Genomic DNA, 20,140 nt, shown 5'->3' with positions numbered 1-20,140 from the left:
TGTAGCATTCAGAACACCTAAGTTTATGGGGGACACTTGAGTCAAACCACCACAGAAGAGTACAGCCGGGGGGCTCGAGCGTGCCTCCCCTCCCCCTCCACGCCACTGCTCCGTGTCCCCATTCACTGCACTTAGACGTGGAAGATGGAAGAGAAGCCTGTGATGCAATCATTTCCTTAAAAGACTTAAACAATAATGTTTTAATATAAAACAATCTTAAAACCTGTGCTTTGTGCTCAATACTTTTTTGAATGTTCTTTTTAACAGTTGTTTGATTTTCCTGATACAGCTTTGATAGAGATATGTACAGGTCATTTTCACCCTTCATAGAAATTAATTTGACTTGCTTTTATAGTAGTATCAGTAATGAGTCTGATAGTTGATAGCTGGTTTACAGCATGGCCTGTGGATCCACATAGCTACCACGTGCACGATGGTGCTGGGGAAGGATTTTTCACTTGTCAAAGCACTGGCAGCCACTAGATTTTGAAGTGCAAGAGAGATACCAATCAACTGTTGGGAATTAGTGTCCACATATAACAATTAAAGGGTGTTTGTGGTTCCACTAAACTCTCTAGATATTTAAGTATTTTATTTATTTATTTGAGAGAAAGAGAATGGGTACACCAGGGCCTCTAACCACTGCAGATGAACTCCAGACGAATGTACCACCATGTGCATCTGGTTTTATGTGGGTTCTGGGGAATTGAACCTGGGTCCTTAGGCTTTGCAGGCAACACCTTAACCACTAAGCCATCTCTCCAGCTCACTTCCATATTTTTTGATGTTGTCTCCCTAATAGGAAAGGAGCATCAAATACAAGCCAGTGTTCCCACTGAGCAGCTCTGTACCCCCACTACCCCAGGCCCTCAGAGGCAGCCTGTTAAGTGGGTCACGGCAATAGAAACTAATCCAATTTTAGTGGTTTGGGTGGCTATTGTCCCATCAGAACCTCTGGCAGCCCCCGGCATCCCACAGAACTTCCTCAAGACCCACCCCAGTGTGGGTCCCACTGGTGAAGGTTGGTGAACAGCTGCATGGTTCCATCCCGCCTTCTCCGGGAGCTCTACCTCCTTGGCCATCGTCGGTGCCTCCTTGAGCTCTGCTGGTCCTGCTGCCCACGAGTGGCCAGTGACAGCACTGTCAGTACCCAGGACACGTAACTGTCCTGCCGTTGCAATGACATGAGAACTCTCTCTGGGACTCTTTTTAGGAACTCATATTTAAGGGCTTTCTTGCAATATACACAAGTTTTTAAGGAAAATGGGTCATCGTGGTGGGTTTTGTTTTGCTCATAGTTTGTCTTACCCCAGACCTAAGTCCTTGGCAGAGAGTGAATGGAGGAGGCCAGGAGTCAGTAAGTCTGTGGGGAGCTGCGTCCTCAGCCAGCGAGTGGATCAGGCCAAGTTCCAGTGTCTGAGGGTCACTTCTCTTAGGCTCAACTGAGATCCGGAAGCTACCTGGTCTTGCTGGCTCACTGCTAAATGATCCCCCTGACTACCATGTTTTGAATTTTAGGGCCCTTAAGTGTAATGAAGACATGCTGGATTTGTTTGTTTGTTTGTTTTTTGAGGTAGGGTCTCACTCTGGTCCAGGCTGACCTGGAATTAACTCTGTCATCTCAGGGTGGCCTTGAACTCATGGCAATCCTCCTACCTCTGCCTCCCGAGTGGTGGGATTAAAGGCGTGCACTACCACGCCTGGCTTTGGATTTTTTTTTTTTTTTATTTGAGAGTGACAGACACACAGAGAGAAAGACAGATAGAGGGAGAGAGAGAGAATGGGCGCACCAGGGCTTCCAGCCTCTGCAGACGAACTCCAGACGCGTGCGCACCCTTGTGCATCTGGCTAACGTGGGACCTGGGGAACCGAGCCTCGAACCGGGGTCCTTAGGCTTCACAGGCAAGCGCTTAACCGCTAAGCCATCTCTCCAGCCCTGGATTTTTTTTTTTTTTTTAATAGCTTAAGGAGTTGAAGGATGTGTAGAGAAGATCCAGTACAAATGTGTGTGTTCATGTGGTGCCCATGCGTGTGTGATGGGTGTCTTCCATGGTCACTCTACCTTGTTTTCTGAGGCATCGTCTCTCACATGAACCCAGGACTTGCCAGTTTGCCTAGCCAGCTTGTCCTGGAGAGTCACCAGTTGAGCCATGCCCACCCTGCACCTCAGATTCCTGGCAGTCTATCCCAGGGAACACCTCTCCATCAGAGGTGTCTTGCCAAAAATGATTTCTGCGCCCAGTAATTATGAAGGACGCCACGTGTCTCGTCCCATGGAGACTCCTGATGCGCCGGGCTCAAGCAAGCCCGGCTGCCTGCGTTCTGGCTCGTGTAGCGTCACACAGCGATCGGCACGATAGAAGATGACTTCTGTGACCCGTGAACCGTGCGTCTTCTGTGTGGAGACTACGGTCTTCCATGCTTCCCTGGCCACACGCGTTTACAGTTGTCTGAGTGCCACCTCCTCCCGATTGATCACCCCTCCCACGGGTAGGCGCAATGGAGTGGGGTCCTGCTGCCGCTCGGGAGGTGGTCCTGCTGCTGGCTTCGCGTGTTCCTCCCAGCCAGGCCCGTCTGCCGTCTGCTCACCGCGGCGAACTCTCTTGCTTCGCCCTGCTCATTTCAGCAGCATCATTCTAGCAAAGACCGTGCAAGAGTTCTCATGCACAGTATCTTTATTCTCCATTAATTTCAGAGCACTGAAGCCAAATAAAGGATCTTATTACCACAGAAAGTATTCCCTCAAATGTTATATATTTAGCCCTTTTAGTTTTTCTTTTCCCAGTTCCTAAAATACGGGACAGGAATATGTGTAGCGACAAATAGCTTTCCCCGCCAGTAGCCATGCCTGGTTAACCTCTCAGGAGAACGCACGCCCATTTGGAGAACGTTTCAGAAAGAAAGAGTGGGGGGAAGGGGAAGAGAGAGAAAGGGAGGAGTGAGGGAAAGGAGGGAGGGAGGGAGGGAAGGGCTACACATTCTACCCTACACTAGCTTGAGATCTTTCTGGCACACAGCAGCACAGTGAAAGAGTAGCCACCTTCCTGTGATGTGCCCACACTGTCTCTCAGCTGTTGTGCCAGTGCCCCCAGGGAGAAGGTCACTTTGCCCACGCTGTGCCATAGCTCTATGCCAGTGCGCCTGGGTGGAAGGCCACCTTCCTGTGACATGCCCACACTGTCACAACTCTGCCAGGGCCCCCAGAGAGAAGATCACTTTCCTCTGAAATGCCCACGCTACGCCACAGCTGTGTGCCAGTGCTCCGGGTGGCAGAGCGCCTTGCAGAGACTATCAAAAAGAAGACACCGGCTTTTGTTGGAAAGAAACACTCAAGTAGTGGAACCATATTACCCACAAGAAGCCTCAGAGAACACGGGGCCAGGAAGATGCTTTCATGAACCTGACATCTGTTCCGAATTCCGGAAGACAGGATGGGGAGGGAACGTAAGAAAATTGGAAGTTCTCTCACTAAGGTGGTTACTTTGGTGTGTGAGGTAAGGGTCACTGAGAAATATTTAGCTCGCCAGCAAGGACAGCTAGTGACTGCGCCCTTAGTTCACCCTGTCTGTTCCTAGGGGTGGGAATAGCATGCCTTCCTGTCACCCAAGTTTTCATCCATTTCATACGATGACAAATCTTAACAAATCACCACTCATATTTCTGTCCATTTTCTATTCGTCAGCATCATTACCTGAAACCTTAGTTCACGGTTCGTGGCGTCAGCAGATTTTATTGAACTTGAGTTGAGGTCACTTTCGCTGGAGCCTCGGAGGAGCTGGTAACCTGAAAAACCGCCCTTCCCTCCTGCTTTGGTAACATAATCTTATCTTAGATTGCTAGTCTCAAAGCTGCCTCTTCCTCACCAGCCTAACTTGATTAGTAACTTTACTTGTCTTACCTTTTATAGTATTCTTTCAAATTCTTTTCAGTTTTAATAGTCATCACATTTTTTTTTTTTACATATTCTTAATTTTCTCTTCCCCGACTCCAAGGGCTGTTACTTGATTTGTGTGCATTATCGTTTCTGTTCAGGTTTGGTATTTTCCCAGCCTGACAATATGCTTGACCGTCCCCATGACTGGACACAATACACATAGTTTAGCTCCCTGTTTAAACGTGTTGATCTGTACATTCACCTGTCACAGCCAAAGGGACCGACTACCCCTTTGCTAGGCATGGATGGGACACTTCAGCCGAACGACCGGGTGACTTTACCAGTTAGGCGTGTTAGACATTCCCAGTGAGTTACCAAGGAAACGCCTTCACCACGCTGTTTTGTATGACTCTCTTCCTTCAGGCCTACCCACGAGTGTAAAGGGGTTGTTTATAAAGGTTTTTCACATTCCCTTGTTTTCTCCCTTTTACCTGGGTCTTAGCCACCAGGAATGTGCTCCTGCCAGATTGATGACCCTCAGCTCTAACCGTCCACCTGACCTTCCAGCCTTGCTGTGTTACCAAGCACACCGTACCGTTCACGGGTTAAGTTTTCACGAGTGACCTTTGCTTCAAGGCAGTTTTACCAAATTCATATTTGAATATTCCTATGAATACTCATGATCAAAGAAAGGTACCTCGGGGTTGTAAAATCCTTGAGCAGAGTTCAACAAAAATGCACCTCATAAAACACAATCTTTTTTTTTTTCTACTTCATAGACTTCTTTTTCCTCCCTAAGTAATATACCATCATGACACTGTAGTCCCTAGTTGGCAATATTTTATGCACATATTATTTTCTAGTTTAACTAGGGTCTAAAATATCTGGCACAGAGTTTGAACTGCCAGTAATAGTTCACTTAGCCTCCCCCTAGAGTTTTTTTTTAGTACTTGGTAGAATATCAACTGCTTCGGATATGCCCATACATTGCATATGTAATGTTTGCCTCCTGTGGCCAAAAGCAGGCCTGGTACTCTGTAAGGACTTAATAGGGATAAGGATTAGGAGCAAGGTAGCCTTTTGTTTTGTCCCTGATAGGTTGTCAGCTAGGAACTGACCCACGGATGCCACCTTGCCTTCTTTAGTAAGACAAGAACCCGTGCCTGCTCCAGACCCTTCCAAGGTAGCTACCAGCACCAACTCCAGTGCCGGCTTCCTGTTTCTTCCTCAGTTTCCCCAGGCTTGGCACACCTGTGGGCTGGCCGTTCCTAAGTCAGCCTCCTGAGCCCACTAACCGATTAGGCCCCTCCCTTACACATGCCAGTCTGGTGATGACGCATTCTGATTGGACCTGAGCCACATATTTGCATATGGACCCTCTTACCCTCCCAGCTTCTCCCCTTCCCTGGGTGGGGTGGATCCTGAGGGTCTCCCCTGCACCCTCCCAGCTAGGCCGGGAGAATTTTTTTTTTAATATTATATTTACTTATGAGAGAGAGAGAGAGAATGGGCGCGCCAGGGCCTCTAGCCACTACATACAAACTCCAGACACATGCGCCCCCTTGTGCTTCTGGCTTACATGGGTCCTGGGGAATAGAACCCCGGTCCTTAGGCTTCGCAGGCCAATGCCATAATTGCTAAGTCATTTCCCCAGTCTCCGAGAATTTCCTTATGCTTGGGCACTTTCCTGCGTTGCTGTCCCGGAGGGTGAGCGCCTTCCCCCAGAGATTTCTCTTCCTGGCTTGGGGGGGTCTTCTGTACCTCCCTCCCTCCCTCCAGTCAGGGTGGGAAGGGGGAGAATTTCTCTTGGCTTGGGCTTTCCTGCCTGCCTTCCCGCTTAAGTCCAACTCTCCCTATAAAAAGAAAGAGAAGGGAAGGGGAGGGAAGGGAAGGGAAGAGAGAAAAGAAATCATAACTTACCCTTGTGTGTGTCTGCAATCTCAGTTCTTCATTGACATGGACAAGCGTCCATGGTGTGAGCTTCTGGCGGGGTGGGGGAGTTCTGATCCCACAAAACTCTCTCGGTCTTCTTTCAGTTTTAGAGCTCAGGGTGAAGTGTTAATGAATATAACCTGGAGTAAAATCCTTGTGGAAATAACTGTGACAATGCGAGGCATTCTGTATGTTGTTACTTCCCGTGTCGACGTAGATACGCTGTAAGTTTTGCATATGAAGCTGGAAGGGTTTCCCAGTGGTTTGGGCCGGTCTTGCTCAGAAGAGGGAAAGGCCAGAGGTTGCCGGTGACAGAATATCTCCAGAGGAAATGCATTCCTGGAAAAAGGATTGTCTCAGTAGCAAAATACAGGTGTTGCAGTCCAGTTCACATTGCTGGTAGAAATCACCCAACCAAGAGCAGCTTCTGGGAAAAGGAGGTTTATTTTGGCTTACAGGCTCGAAGGGAAGCTCCATGATGGCAGGGAAAACAATGGCATGAGCAGAGGAGGAACATCATCCCCTGGCCAACATCAGGTGGACAGTGGCAACAGGAGGGTGTGCCAAACACTGGCATGGGGAAACTGGCTGTAACACCCATAAGCCCGCCCCCAACAAAATACTCCCTCCAGGAGGTATTAATTCCCAAATATCCATCAGCTGGGGAGCTAGCATTCAGAACACCTAAGTTTATGGGGGACACCTGAATCAGACCACCACATCAGGGATCTTTGTTTTGTTTTGTTTCTGTCTTGTTTGCAAATGCTCACAGCCAGTTCAGTAGATTTCAGACACTTATAAATACTCATTTTCTATGTGTCCTATGGGAGAGACATATGTCAGTCATAACTGAGTTTTAAGTCCTTTTTTTTTTTTTTTTTTTTTTTTACAGACGGATTTTTATCACCATGAACATAAAACTTAACCTACCTTTTCTCATCTGTACAGTGGAACAGTAAGAGTCTCATGTCCTGAGAATTAACTAAGCCCAACCCAGATGACGCTGTTCACCGGCGCCCTGTGAGCAGGGGTCCCCTGGTGACAGCTCTTGATTTGGAAAGTAGTCCCCCTTTGTTCTCCTCTCTCCTTGGTGACAGAATTTTTGAGTTTGGTCTGTGAATTTTGCTGGTGTGGGGACTTCCTCCGTGGCTCTGAATTGTGCCTGTCCCAAATAATCCAGTGAACTTTCCAGGGTCCCAAGAGCTCTTGAGTATCTGGAGGATCAAGTTTGCACAGTTACCTACAATGTAGACTGCTACAGAAATCTTTGTCTCTGCTGTGGTCCCATCTTACTCATTTTCAGAAAGGTTTTCCTAAAGCATTATATTCTTCGTTGCTTGAATTACAGAGAAGTATACCCTCAATAATGAGCAGTAGTCAGTTCTGGTAGTAAAAATTGTTGTCATCATAAAAATGTTTAGAGTATGTTTGTACTGGGCTGGAGATATGGCTTAGCAGTTTAGGTGCATGCCTGCAAAGCTTAAGGACCCAGGTTCGATTCTCCAGGTACAACGTAAGCCAGATGCACCTGGTGGTACATGTGTCTGGGGTTTGTTTGCAGTGGCTGGAGGTCCTGGCGTGCCCATCCTCACTTTCTCTCTCTGTCTCTCTCTCCCCCTCTCTCTCTGTCTCTAACAAATAAATAAAAATTTAAAAAATAATATGTTTGTATTACTCTTCATAGATACCAGCACAGGTATCTGAAGGCCCGCTTATTATAAAAATAAAGTAAATGGAATTTTGTAACAAGGTCTTACAGTGTAGCCCAAGGTGGCCTGGACTTTGCAATCCTCCTGCCTCAGCCTCCCAAGTGCTGGGATGACAAGAGTGTTCCACCACACCCTGCTCACAAAATCAGATTTGATAGCAAACTAGGATAGCAGCAAGGAACGCAGGCTTTAAAATTCAACCTACAGAACTTTCAGTCCTGGAATATGTGACCCCAGGCATGTGGTGCACCTCACCAAGCCTCAGATGGTGATAGCCTCATAAAGCTGTTGCAAGAGTGACCTACGTTTGTACTTGCAACGTCCCTAATACTGTGTTTGCCATGCAACATTTAACCCTTTTTACCATGGCATAGTCATAGCCTGGCAGGGCTTTCCCTGTAGTCAGCATGCTGTTTGCGTGCCGATGAGGCACATCAGAAGTAACTAGGGACTGGGGCAACAGCGCTTCTTGTGTACACCCGGCGACCTGAGCTCAGCGTCCCAGAACCCATGAAAAGCCAGATGTGGGCACGAGCGTCTGGAAGCTCACAAGCCACTTGTACACACACTATTGAGACCCTGTCTCTAACAGGTACACGCATGCATACATTGGAAAGCTTTTACAAAGTAACCTTGGGGGACTGGAGAGATGGCTTAGCAGTTAAGGCACTTGCCCGTGAAGCTTAAGGATTCAGGTTCAATTCTCCAGGCCCCACGTAAGCCAGATGCACATGGTGGTGCATGCATCTGGAGTTCATTTGCAGTGGCTAGAGGCCCTGGTGCACCCATTCTCTCCCTCCCTCCCTCTCTCTCTCTCTCTCTCTCTCTCACACACACATAAATAAATAAATAAATAAATAAATAAATAAATAAATAAATAAATAAAAAAATATCAGAAAAAAACTTTTAGAAGGCCTGGAGAGATGGCTTAGTGGTTAAGGCCCTTGCCTGGAAAGCCAAAGGACCTCAGTTCAATTCACCAGAACCCACTTAAGCCAGATGCACAAGGTGGTTCGTGCATCTGGAGTTCATTTGCAGTGTCTGAAAGCCCTGGCATGCCCATTCTCCCTCCCTCCCTCAATCTCTCTCTCTCTCTCCCTTTGTCCCTCTCTCAAATAAATAAATCAAATTAAATTAAATTAAATGAACCTTAAGATTAAAAGTCCTTAAGATTAAAAGTAACCTTGGGGCTGGAGAGATGGCTTAGCGGTTAAAGCACATGCCTGTGAACCCTAAGGACCCAGGATCCATTCTCCAGGTCCCATGTAAGCCAGATGTATAAGGGGGCGCGTGCATCTGGAGTTCGTTTGCAGTGGCTAGAGTCCCTGGCGCGCCCATTCTCCCTCTCTCTCTCTCCCTCTCCATCTGTCTCTAATAACTAAATAAAAATAAAAAGTAACCTTGGAGATGTGGTGGAACGAGCAGGATTCTGAGTGTCACTGGATATCTTCTGTGTGCCAGGCCTGGCGCCGGCCTGGAGTCATCATCAGGCTTTGTGGGGTTGTTGCAGGGAACAGTTTGCTTCATTCCATGCTACGGGACCTGTGAAGCCACTTGCTTCTGTGCAGCCCGCGGGCGGCCCCCGGAGACCTAGGCGCTTATCACCGCGGAGGAATGGTCGTGCAGTGACGGGGATGGCTGTCAGAGGACCGACCGGTACAGGCCTCACGTCCACTGCTGTTGCTCCCCGTCCTGTCTTTGCCTCCACGTATTTAAAGCACGGTGCCCTTAGCATAGGCCGCCACCTTCAGAAGACAGATGACTGTGCTGGGGGGCCTCTGTCCCCCTAAAATGGGCAGCAAATCCAGTATGTTTTATTAATTAATTAATTTATTTATTTGAGGGACAGAAAGAGGCAGAAAAAGGATGGGCACACCGGGGCCTCCAGCCACTGCAAAGGAACTCCAGAGGCATGTGCCCCATTGTACATCTGGCTTATGTGGGTCCTGGGGAATCGAACCTGGGTCCTCAGGCTTTCCGAGCTAGTGCCTTAACCACTGAGCCATCTCTCCAGCCCTCAAGTACCTGTTGTAGCTTTTCCAGAACACTTGGCACTGATGTCGCCTGCCCTGGAAGCTCTCCCAGCGAGGTGTGGGAGGCAGAAACTTAGACATAGACCTAATGTTATCTGTGTTGTATTATAATTTCTACACAGCATGCTGGGAGGGAGTAGCTGACTCCCAGAGAACGGTGGGGAAAAAATTCTTTCTTAAAGGAATGTGGCGATAGCAAAAAGTGTTCCTGTTGGGGGGTGACGCTATGCAAAGATAAGGGTGAAATGTGTTGGTGTGCTTAGAAGGAAGTGTCTTGGTGCTGGCAAGATCCCCATTGCAGGGTGCTCCTGGGAGAAGGTCAGGTTTACCGAGTGGGTGATGTCAGGGAGAGTCGACCCAGCGCTAGAAAACGGTGGCTTTGCAGAGGCGGGGGTGGCGATCTGGAAGCAGGCTGGACAGTCACAACAGCTGGCACCACGGAACAGTGGTCAGATAAGAGGGACCATCTTGTTCCCCTGAGAGGCTATTGGAGCACTTGGCTTTTGGCAGCCGAAGTCTGTAGGTCTAGAAAGAGTCTGGGATTAGAAACCTAACCTCGCCCTAGGAAGGGTCCTTGAAGTTCTAGGTCAGATGAGAAGTTCATCCCGAGGAATGTTTAGAAAAAAAGAAAGAAGCCCCTTGTGTCCCACATAAACGAGGAAGGAGGATAAAGAAGCCAGTCTGCCGCGGTGTTGAAGTTCTCAGATTTGTCTGCTGAAGGCGTAGTTGTCCGGAGCTCGTGGCACAGGCGATGGAAAGGGGCCAAGAGGCGACCTGGGACCTCTCCCAGGGAACGCTGAAGTTTTCAAGGCAGTTTCCTAAAACACGTGTTTGCTTTCCTAAAATCTGTTACTACAAAAGAAATATATATGCTGTTTTTCCAAAGACAAGTGTGTTTCTAGGTATAGCTCTGGCACACCTGCCTCCCAGACGTGATTAGCCATCCTGGATTAAAGGCCGCTCATCATGACTTCGCAGCTCCCTGGTTAGATTAGCAATACTGTTGGGTGGCAGGCACTGCTTTGCACATGCGTATACACGCACGGGTCTGGTGGAAGCAGGAGCCCTACTTTGTGGAGCATTCCTTAGGGATATCAGTATACGAGGTGTGTAAGAAGTATGTGTGTGTCGTACCCTAGTTTGGTTTTCATTTCAGAGACAAAAGAAACTGACTAGGTATGATTTCTTCTTGGCACCAAAAAAATAAGATCAACTATATGTATATTATGATTATGAGATCACAGTGGTTGTGCATTATGCCATTATTTTATACTATGAAGAAAAAAAGTGTTCTTGTTGAATTACAACATTTGGTGATTTAAGGGCCATTCAGGTGTCAGATAATAAAATGCGAAGGATGTGCATTTAAGCCGGGCATGGTGGCACACAATCCCAGCACTCAGGAGGCAGGTAGGAGGATCGCCATGAGTTCGAGGCCACCCTGAGACTACAGAGTGAATTCTTGGTCAGCTTGAGCTAGAGCGAGACCATTCTTCGGAAAACCAAAAAAAAGAAAGAATACACATTTTACAGTTAGTGATACATAGTTATTATGAAGACAGTAGAAAGAACATTTGGGTTGGTATTTAATTTAGGAACAATGGGAAACCCTTTGCTAATAAATAACATCTAGATGGCACATTTAATCACAGTTAACTCCAGAACTATAAAATAATGAGTGGTTGTTAAATTGTAAAGGTAGGAAGATCCTTTGGACTCACCAAGGTAATGAATTGAATTTGTTCCTTTCATCTGTGTCTCCACACCCCTTATAAGCCATGCGTGTTTAGTGGGTATGCGTGGACAAAATGCTAGGCCTCTGCCCTGGTGGCTGATAGTTGAAGAAGGAGGGAAGGGTGTTCTGTTCCCAAGTTGCCCTCGTCACTTTGAAGGGAAGGTGCCAGGGCTGTGAAGAATGACCTGGGGCCTCCTGGCTGACCGGGAAGGGCTCTGCAAATTTGAGGGTTGCCTTCGGAGGAAATGACCAGGTGGAAAGTAACGCCTGTACAGAAAAGCCCAGAGCAGGGAAGGTTCTGGAATTCTTGGAGCTGGGAAGAGGGGGCAGCATGGGGTGGGGTGGGCTGAGAGACTGGAGCAGAGGGGAGGCTTCTAAGACCCCACCGGGCATTTTTGAATTTCAGCTCAAGCTCCCAGAGGCCAGGCTCGGGCAGGAGTGACCACAAGGAGAGGCCACGCACTGGGCAGGCTGGCGCTATCAGGTAGCTTAGCAGCTCCCCCTGGGGGCTGTGCCAAGGAAAGCTGTTTTTTTGTTTTTTTTGAAGATAACTTACCAGTCTCATCAAAAAGTGTTCATTGGCACCATTTCTGAGCATCGATTCTGAAGAGCCAATCTCCTCTGCATACAAGTTCACCCGCTCAGGAAACATATCCTGTTGTTGCGAGTCAGAACTCAATTTAAAATCATAATGTTTTCAAACAAGTGAAAGGAACGAGACAAACGAGGGTGCCCGGAAGAGATGCAGAGCAGGCGCTGGGTGGGGGGAGGGAGCACGCGGGACCAGGGCACCGAGGATGAGCCCCTGGCCGGAAGTGCAGGAGTCTCTGCTCAAAGCACCCGTCCACTGTCCTGGAAACGCGAGACCCCCGCAAGAGAGGTGGACCGTGCAGTCTGCTCTCAAGTGCAGTCGTCCGTCAGAGATTCCTTCTTTAAGCGCTGACTGAGTGAGGTGCATTTGGGGCAAGCCATTATGGACTCCCAGCCTAAAAAAAAGAAAAAAACACAGGCGTGGTGGCGCACACCTTTAATCCCAGCACTCAGGTGGCAGAGTAGGAAGATCGCCATGAGTTCGAGGCCACCCTGAGACTATGTAGTGAATTCACTCTAGCATGGGCTAGAGTGAGACACCATCTTGGAAAACCAAAAGACAAATAAATTTACAAAAGAAAGCAAGCCAAGGGTGGTGGCTCACACCTTTGATCTCAGCACTTGAGAGGCAGAGGTAGGAGGATCGCTGTGAGTTCGAGGCCATCCTGAGACGACATAGTGAATTCCAGGTCAGCCTGGACTAGTGTGAGCCCCTACCTCAAAAACACCAAAAAAGAAAAAGACAAAAAGAAAACTTGTCCATCCTATATTCCTTCCTTTATAATGGTTTTTCTGAATGGCCACATATTTTAGTATCTGGTGTCAACTCCCATCTGCAGGACCCAAATCAAATACCAGGTGCCTTTTGTGTTCCTAAGCACCCGGGACCGGCCTCGGCCCGCTTCACTCCTCAGCGTCCTTGAGGTCAGCCAAGTACTTCCTCTCTGGTGCTGCTTTAGTTTGAATTAGTTGATTTTTGGTTTGGGTATTTGTTTATTTGGTTCTGCTGGTTCTCCAAACATACGACTCCACAGTTGGAAAATTCCTGGAGGAGTTCGAATCTGACTTTGGAGTTAGTTCAAGGTCATCATGTCCCGGTATTTCCCTGATCGCTTCCTTTTCCTACCAGTGTAGAAAAACCGTTACTTTCCAAAAATAGTGAAGTTAGCTAGCTAATAGTCTACAGAGTGGTACTTCTCCAGGAATATAGTTATTCTGTTTCCCTGTGAACCAACCAGGCTTTTAAGTCTACACTGTGTGCCGTGTGTGTGTGTGTGTGTGTGTGTGTGTGTGTGTGTGTGTACGCTGGGACAGGAGGGTACCATTCTAAATGCATGTATGTGTGTGTTGGAGTGAAGGGATCAGCAGCAGTAAAGTCTTAGTGAATACAGTGCTTACGGGTTAGGATTAATTGTGGTTACTCTACCTGGGAACACAAGCCTTCATTAATAATGTTAGTGAGCCTACAACTTCTAAGCAGAACCTTTTTTTAGTTGCCAGGGACTAAACACAGAGTCTTAACACAGGCTAGCTAAGCCTTTTCCTTTCAAGAATCTTTTTAGAAGGCATTGTTACATTCATGTTACCAGACAGTATCCACCACGATCACATTGCAAGGTAAGCGGCACACTAATGTGTATTTGTAGCATTTTCCTACTGCCAATCTTTTCTGGGTCATCAACCCATCTTTTAGGGTGCATGTTCACTGCAGCCATTTGTTCTTGGAAATTTATCATCTCATCTCTTAACTCTGTCGTTCTGCTTATGTTTCCTTCGCTTTAGCCGTGAGATGGAGAGTAAAGAGACTCTCAAAGGACTGCACAAGATGGACGACCGCCCGGAGGAGCGGATGATCCGGGAGAGGCTGAAGGCCACCTGCATGCCCGCCTGGAAGCACGAGTGGCTGGAGAGGAGGAACCGGAGGGGCCCGGTGGTGAGTGGCTGTGGGCCGCTGCTCCGAGAAGGACAGCGGAGGAGGGGCTGGGGAGCAAGGCACGGTGCTTGTGCATTGGAAGCACTTGATGTTCTGGCCACTCGAGTGAGTGGTGATCAAAATGATGTTCATCGGCAGCTCAAACCGCCGTGGCAGTGGCGTGGGAGGCTTCTGAGAACGTGAAGCAACACCGCCCTCTCCTGTCTGCCTCTGTAATCTTAGTACTACAGTTCTATACCAGACTTTTGACTTTAAAAAAAAAAAGCAACATTTGGATTGGAGAGACGGTTTAGCGGTTAAGTGCTTGCCTGTGAAGCCTAAGGACCCCGGTTCGAGGCTCGATTCCCCAGGCCCACGTTAGCCAGATGCTAACAAGGGTCGCACGTGTCTGGAGTATGTTTGCAGTGGCTAGAAGCCCTGGCTCGCCTATTCTCTCTCTCTCTCTCTCTCTCTCTCTCTCTCTCTCTCTCTCTCTCTCTTTCTCTCTCTGTCACTCTCAAATAAATAAATAAAATAAACAAAAACAAAAATTTTTTTAAAAAGGAACATTTTGCCAGGCGTGGTGGCACACGCCTTTAATCCCAGCACTCAGGAGGCACAGGTAGGAGGATCTCTGTGAGTTAAAGGCCATCCTGAGAATACAGTGTGAATTCCAGGTCAGCCTGAGCTAGAGTGAGACCCTACCTTGTAAAACCAAAAAAAAAAAAAAAAAAAAAAAACCAGCAACTTTTTCCTATTTATTGTAAATGCGTTACCTCTTATAAGATCTAAGAATCCTAATTCCATAAATCTTCCAAGAAAAAGAAGAAAAAACTTATATAGACTCTCAGGGAATTGAAGATCAGTTTGAAATTCGGGGGATTTAGCAAAAGGAAAGAGATTCCTAAATAAAGACAAGGGTCCACTTTCTACTTTGTCATGGTTATCCTCTTTGAAGGTTAAGCATAAGATTTTGCAGTGTGCTCATGTTGATTTTTTTGTTGATTTTTATTTATTTATTTGAGAGCGACAGACAGAGAAGGAGGCAGAGAGAGACACACACAGAGAATAGGCACGCCAGGGCCTCCAGCCACTGCAGATGAACTCCCGATGCATGCGTCACTGTGCGCATCTGGCTTATGTGGGTCCTGGGGAATCAAGCCTCGAACAGGGGTCTTTAGGCTTCACAGGCAAGCGCTTCAATGCTAAGCCCTCTCTCCAGCCCCTCATGCCGATTTTTTTTAATAATAATTTTATTTATTTATTTATTTGAGAGTGACAGACACAGAGAGAAAGACAGATAGAGGGAGAGAGAGAATGGGCGCGCCAGGGCTTCCAGCCTCTGCAAACGAACTCCAGATGTGTGCGCCCCCTTGTGCATCTGGCTAACGTGGGACCTGGGGAACCGAGCCTCGAACCGGGGTCCTTAGGCTTCACAGGCAAGCGCTTAACCGCTAAGCCATCTCTCCAGCCCTCATGCCGATTTTTACAAAGGACAACTAGAAGTAGGAGCAGGTGTCCAGCCAGCAGTGTGTACTGGCATGTTTTGTTTTGGAATAGAGACGGTAACATAGCTGTGTTCCGATTACACCCCTGCCAAATGACCTTCTAGCCCCCTCTACGTCCACCCCCTGGGCCTAGTTAAGGCTAACTTAACCAGACATGAAAGCAGAGGTTGAGTTTGTCGATGACCCCTAGCCACGTTCGGATGCTCAGTAACTGCACGTGGCTAGTGTGCCCAGGGGCAGTGTCGTTGCCATGGGCTCGGGCGTGCTGGAGGCCCGGATCTGTAGCCTCCTCTGGAATGCCCCAGTAGCTCCTGGGCTACAGTCTGTTGGGTAGATTCCACAGAAGACATCTGTGTGCTCTGTGCCACTTTCTCCAGCTACTGTGGTGCCCCGGGCCCTTTCCTTTCCTGCTGGGCATCCACATGTAGTCGTTACTGGCACATGGTGGTAGCCCGACACCGTGTTCATTAGTAATGGCAAAGGAGAGAGGCATCAAGGCTAAGAGCATTAGAAATGTGCTACTCTCCAAGTTCCTTGACCTGGAGCTGTGCAGATGGCCTTGGCTCTTTGGAGGAGTCTCCCATGTACTCTTCATTACACCCCAGCACCATCCAGTTCCCTAAGACCCAGTTTTTGTTGTTGTTGTTGTTGTTACCATACAGTCTCCCGGAAGTACTTGAAGCTCCTTGTCTGTGTATATCCAACAGGAGGGAAGAGGGAAGAGATGTGTTGAATCGCACGTCCAACACAGAGTCTTTTAGCCTAATACTCAGCCTGCATTTTATGGTCATCCATTTCAAATTAGCCATAAGAAGTTTCCTGTCTACTGGGGCGGGCTAATTGTGTTTGTTTACTTCTGTCAGATTGCTCACAAACCTTCTTGAAATGCTGGGTGAGAAATAGGCAGCCTCGGATGGGAGGCAGTAGATAAAACAAAAAGTACTTTAGGAATCGGGGCCAGATGTGCGGGGTGGGCAGGAAAGCAACGAGGAATTAGGAAGAATGGCAAGCTGGTAGGGTTCAAGTAGGTTTCATAAAGGGTGGGATTTCAGCCAGACCTTAGAAGGTGAATTTTTCTTACATAAACCTGCTGTCCAGGCACAGCTGCTAGCTGTACCTTAGGAGCAGAAAGGCCTGTTGGACTTCAGGGTACTAAGAAAGAGTTATTGCCATGGCCAGGTTTGACCTGAGAAGTCTAGTATTTGGACATAATAATAGCAATAACGGGAGCTGGAGAGATGGCTCAGCAGTTAAGGCACTTGCCTACAAACCCTAACAACCAGGGTTCAGTTCCCCAGTACCTACATACAGATGTGCAAAGTGGCACATGAACCTGCCTGAGTTCATTATTTCAGTGGGTGGAGGCCCACTAGTGTGCCCATTCTTTATGTCTCTCTCTCTCTACTGGCAAATAAATAAATAATTTCTTTAAAATGGGCTGGGTGTGGTGGCGCATGCCTTTAATCCCAGCACTTGGGAGGCAGAGATAGGAGGATCACCTTGGGTTAGAGACTACATAGTGAATTTCAGGTCAGCCTGGTCTAGAGTGAGACCCTACCTCAAAAAAACAAAAAATTTTTTAAAAAAAATTTTAAAGGCAGTAGGGCTGGAGAGATGGCTTAGCAGTTAAGACTCTTGCCTGCAAAGCCAAAGGTTCCCATTTCAAATCCCCAGGGTCCACGTAAGTCAGAGGCACAAGGTGGCACATGTGTCTGGAATTTGTTTGCAATGGCTGGAGGCCTTGGCATGCCCATTCTTTATCTCTTTCTCTCCCCCCCCTTTCTCTCTCTCTCTCTCCCTCTCTCTCTCTCTTAAATAAATATATAATTTTTTTAATGGCAGTAACGATCATGGAAGGTGCATTTCACTTTTAAGAGACAGGTGTCTGAATTTATACCTTCTACTTCTAAACTATTGTAAACTGGTATTTTTTTAAAGCAAAGTAGTTTTATATTCATCAAACTATTTGAGTACTTAAAGTAATGTTCAGTATTATTTTCATGGCCTGCATTTTTCTTCAAAATAAATTTAATGGAAAATTTTTCAATTTCATTGAATAAATCAACTCTGGCAATTATAAGCACTTATTTTCCTACTTTTGTTTACTGATTTATGGTGTTGAGTTTTGAATGTTAAATGAGTTAGGGGATATATTAACAGGCTGTAAATACTGTTTCGTAAATGTGTAACTACATTTTAACTAGTATAAACCCAAAAATCATTGACATTTGCATAGATAAAAATAGTTCTTAACATTATTAAATAAAATTTGATCTATTATCTAACATACTTACATAATATTTAGAACAATAGAAGTTCATTTTCTAGTGTATGATATTGAGTGTATGATATTTTAGGTTTTAAGTAATCAAAATATTGGACTACTTTTGACTCAGGTGGTAAAACCAATCCCTATTAAAGGAGATGGACCTGAAATGAGTAACTTGGCAGCCGAGTCTCAAGGGGAGAGCCGGGCGAGCTCCGTCTCACCAGCCCCCAAAGGCCGACGCAGCCCGTCTCCTGGCAGCTCTCCATCGAGTCGCACGGTGAAGTCGGAGTCTCCAGGAGTCAGGCGAAAACGAGTTTCCCCAGTGCCTGTAAGTTGGGGTTTGGGTAGTTCCTTTTTCACATTTGTCAGTTCACCACCTGTTCGTGTTGCCCAGCTGTCTGTGAGTGTGATGTAAAGACGAGGTGGGGAGAGGGGTTCTTGGCACACCTGCTGCCCGTCCGTTGGCTCAGGGCTGCTTGTGTACCGAGGCTGGTCCACCCTTCGCCCTTCGCACTGCACTGGGGGTAAAGATGGTGGCCCTTCACCCCATTAAGACCGAGACAGCAGAAATGGAGAAGTTTTTCTCATTTTATTAATCCACATTCGCCGTCACGATATTTCCCCATTGCTCCGCCATGCAGAGTTTTTTCTCTTCACTGCTGTGTATTGGCCATGAAAGTGAGAACCACTTTCACATAAGAATGTCTCCTCAGAGAAATCAAAATTAATTTTCTTAAGTTTCACCCCTCATTGATCATGTGCCCTTTTCAATTCTGTGGAATTGGGAAAGCTTGCAGCGTCCCAGAGAACCGTAGGAGTTTCAGAGGAAAGTTTCTGGCCGTAGTGAGAGTCGGAAGCTGAGCTGACGTCATGCTGTTGCAGCGCCACGTGATTATTTCACAGCAGCCAAAAGTGGTGGTCGGTAGACGACATACTCCCTGAGACGAAGCAGATAGTCTCTTAAAGGAAAAATAAAGTGTGTCTTTGCCATTGATAAAATTTGAGGTTCTAGGACAAAAACTTAGAATGTTATAAAAATCATTTCCACTGTGTTAGACAGTTTTCTAATGAAATTAGTCATATGAAATATGTTTTTAACATATAATTAAGTATCTGGATATCTGGAAGATCTGTGTGATATAAAAAGCCAGTGTTTTCCAAATAACTAGGATATGATGAAACTAAATTGTTCATGAGATCCATTCAAAGTATAAAATACACCATCTGTATTTTAAGGTACCAGGAGAAAGACGTGGTTGGTACAGTTTCATAGTCACACACAGCTACTTTTAAGAAACTACTTTTCGGGCTAGAGAGGTGGCTTACTGGTTAAGGCATTTGCCTGCAAAGCCACAGGATCCCAGTTCAACTCTCTAGGACCCACATAACCCAGATGCACAAGGGGGCGCATGCACCTGGAATTCATTTTTAGTGGCTGGAGGCCCTGGTGTGCCTTTTCTCTCTCTCTCTCTCTCTTCCCCCCCTGCTTCTTTCTCCCTCTCAAGTAAATAAATACATCACTTTTAAAAAAAATTTTAAGAATGCCAGGTGTGGTGGCACATGCCTTTAATGCCAGCACTAGAGAAGCAGAGGTAGGAAGATCGCTGTGAGTTCGAGGACACCCTGAGAATACAGAATGAATTCCAGGTCAGTCTGGGCTAGAATGAGACCTTACCTCGAAAAAAACCAAACAAAACAAAAAGTTTAAAAAAAAAAAAAAAAAAGAACTTTTGAGCCTTGGGTGTGCAATCAAAGAAGATAGGTATAATTTTTGAAGGGACCATCAAACTCCTCCTTCCTTTGCTGGCTACATGCTTGTGTGCGGCCAGATTTTGTTCATGTGTGTACTTTAATCAAAACATCAGATCACAGTAGACTGATGCAGAAAATGCTTCGAGAGCCTGGTGGTTTGCAGTGTTAAGCCAAACAGTGAAGAGATTGGTAAGAAGATGGGAGAAGCTTCATGGGAGAGACTTGCGGCTGAGGCAGCCCCGGTTCTCAAGGGCAGGGACGGGGACTTTGTTCAGTCCACGCTCGTTAAAGCTCCTGCACCCGTCAGAAGCGTCCTGCTCTTACTGGCTGACTGGCTCGTGGGTTTGAAGGCGGGGCTGGGCGCGGCGGGAGCGTGTGTCTGGGCCTGGTGCTGCCTGCTGGAGCCGGTGGAGCCCAGGCCGCCCCTCTGCTGGGGGCAGAGCACCCCGCTGCAGTGTAGCTGGGAGCTGCCAGCGTCTCTTCCTCACAACATGGTGGCTGGTTGCAGCCCGAACGTTTCCAGCGGGCAAGTCCAGGCATGCAGGCTCTCTTCAGGCCTTCACTTCCATCTTGTTCATACCTATTTCCCAACCCTAGTACATGTCCAAACCCAGTAGCCACGTGGTAGGGATTACACAGGCTGTAAAGACTGGAAGGTGCGGGTCACGGAGCATCAAAGCAAAAGAGGACCGTGGATATGACCAAGTCTCGTCTTCCCATATCCCCCAGCACAGCCGCACTATACACAGGAGGCTACCAGCCTGAAGTTCTTCCAGTCCTCGGAAACGAGACTCATCACAGTCTGCTGGGTCTATAACTAGGGAC

At 47.2% G+C, this 20,140-nt stretch overlaps 1 protein-coding gene across 1 annotated transcript in view; it reads left to right on the top strand.

Annotated features, from left to right (window-relative positions):
- Positions 1–20,140, top strand: part of Map3k1 (mitogen-activated protein kinase kinase kinase 1) — an 83,044-nt gene that overhangs the window by 27,556 nt on the left and 35,348 nt on the right. Inside the window, exons 2-3 of the mRNA XM_045138957.1 lie at positions 13,657–13,807; positions 17,691–17,891. Coding sequence (XP_044994892.1) covers positions 13,657–13,807; positions 17,691–17,891 — 352 coding nt within the window. The remainder of the gene's footprint in view (positions 1–13,656; positions 13,808–17,690; positions 17,892–20,140) is intronic.

The sequence above is a fragment of the Jaculus jaculus genome, chromosome 20 (genome assembly GCF_020740685.1).
Source record: "Jaculus jaculus isolate mJacJac1 chromosome 20, mJacJac1.mat.Y.cur, whole genome shotgun sequence".
Lineage (NCBI taxonomy): Eukaryota > Metazoa > Chordata > Mammalia > Rodentia > Dipodidae > Jaculus > Jaculus jaculus.
Note: the sequence above shows the minus strand (reverse complement) of the source record. Positions and strands in the feature narration are given on the sequence as shown.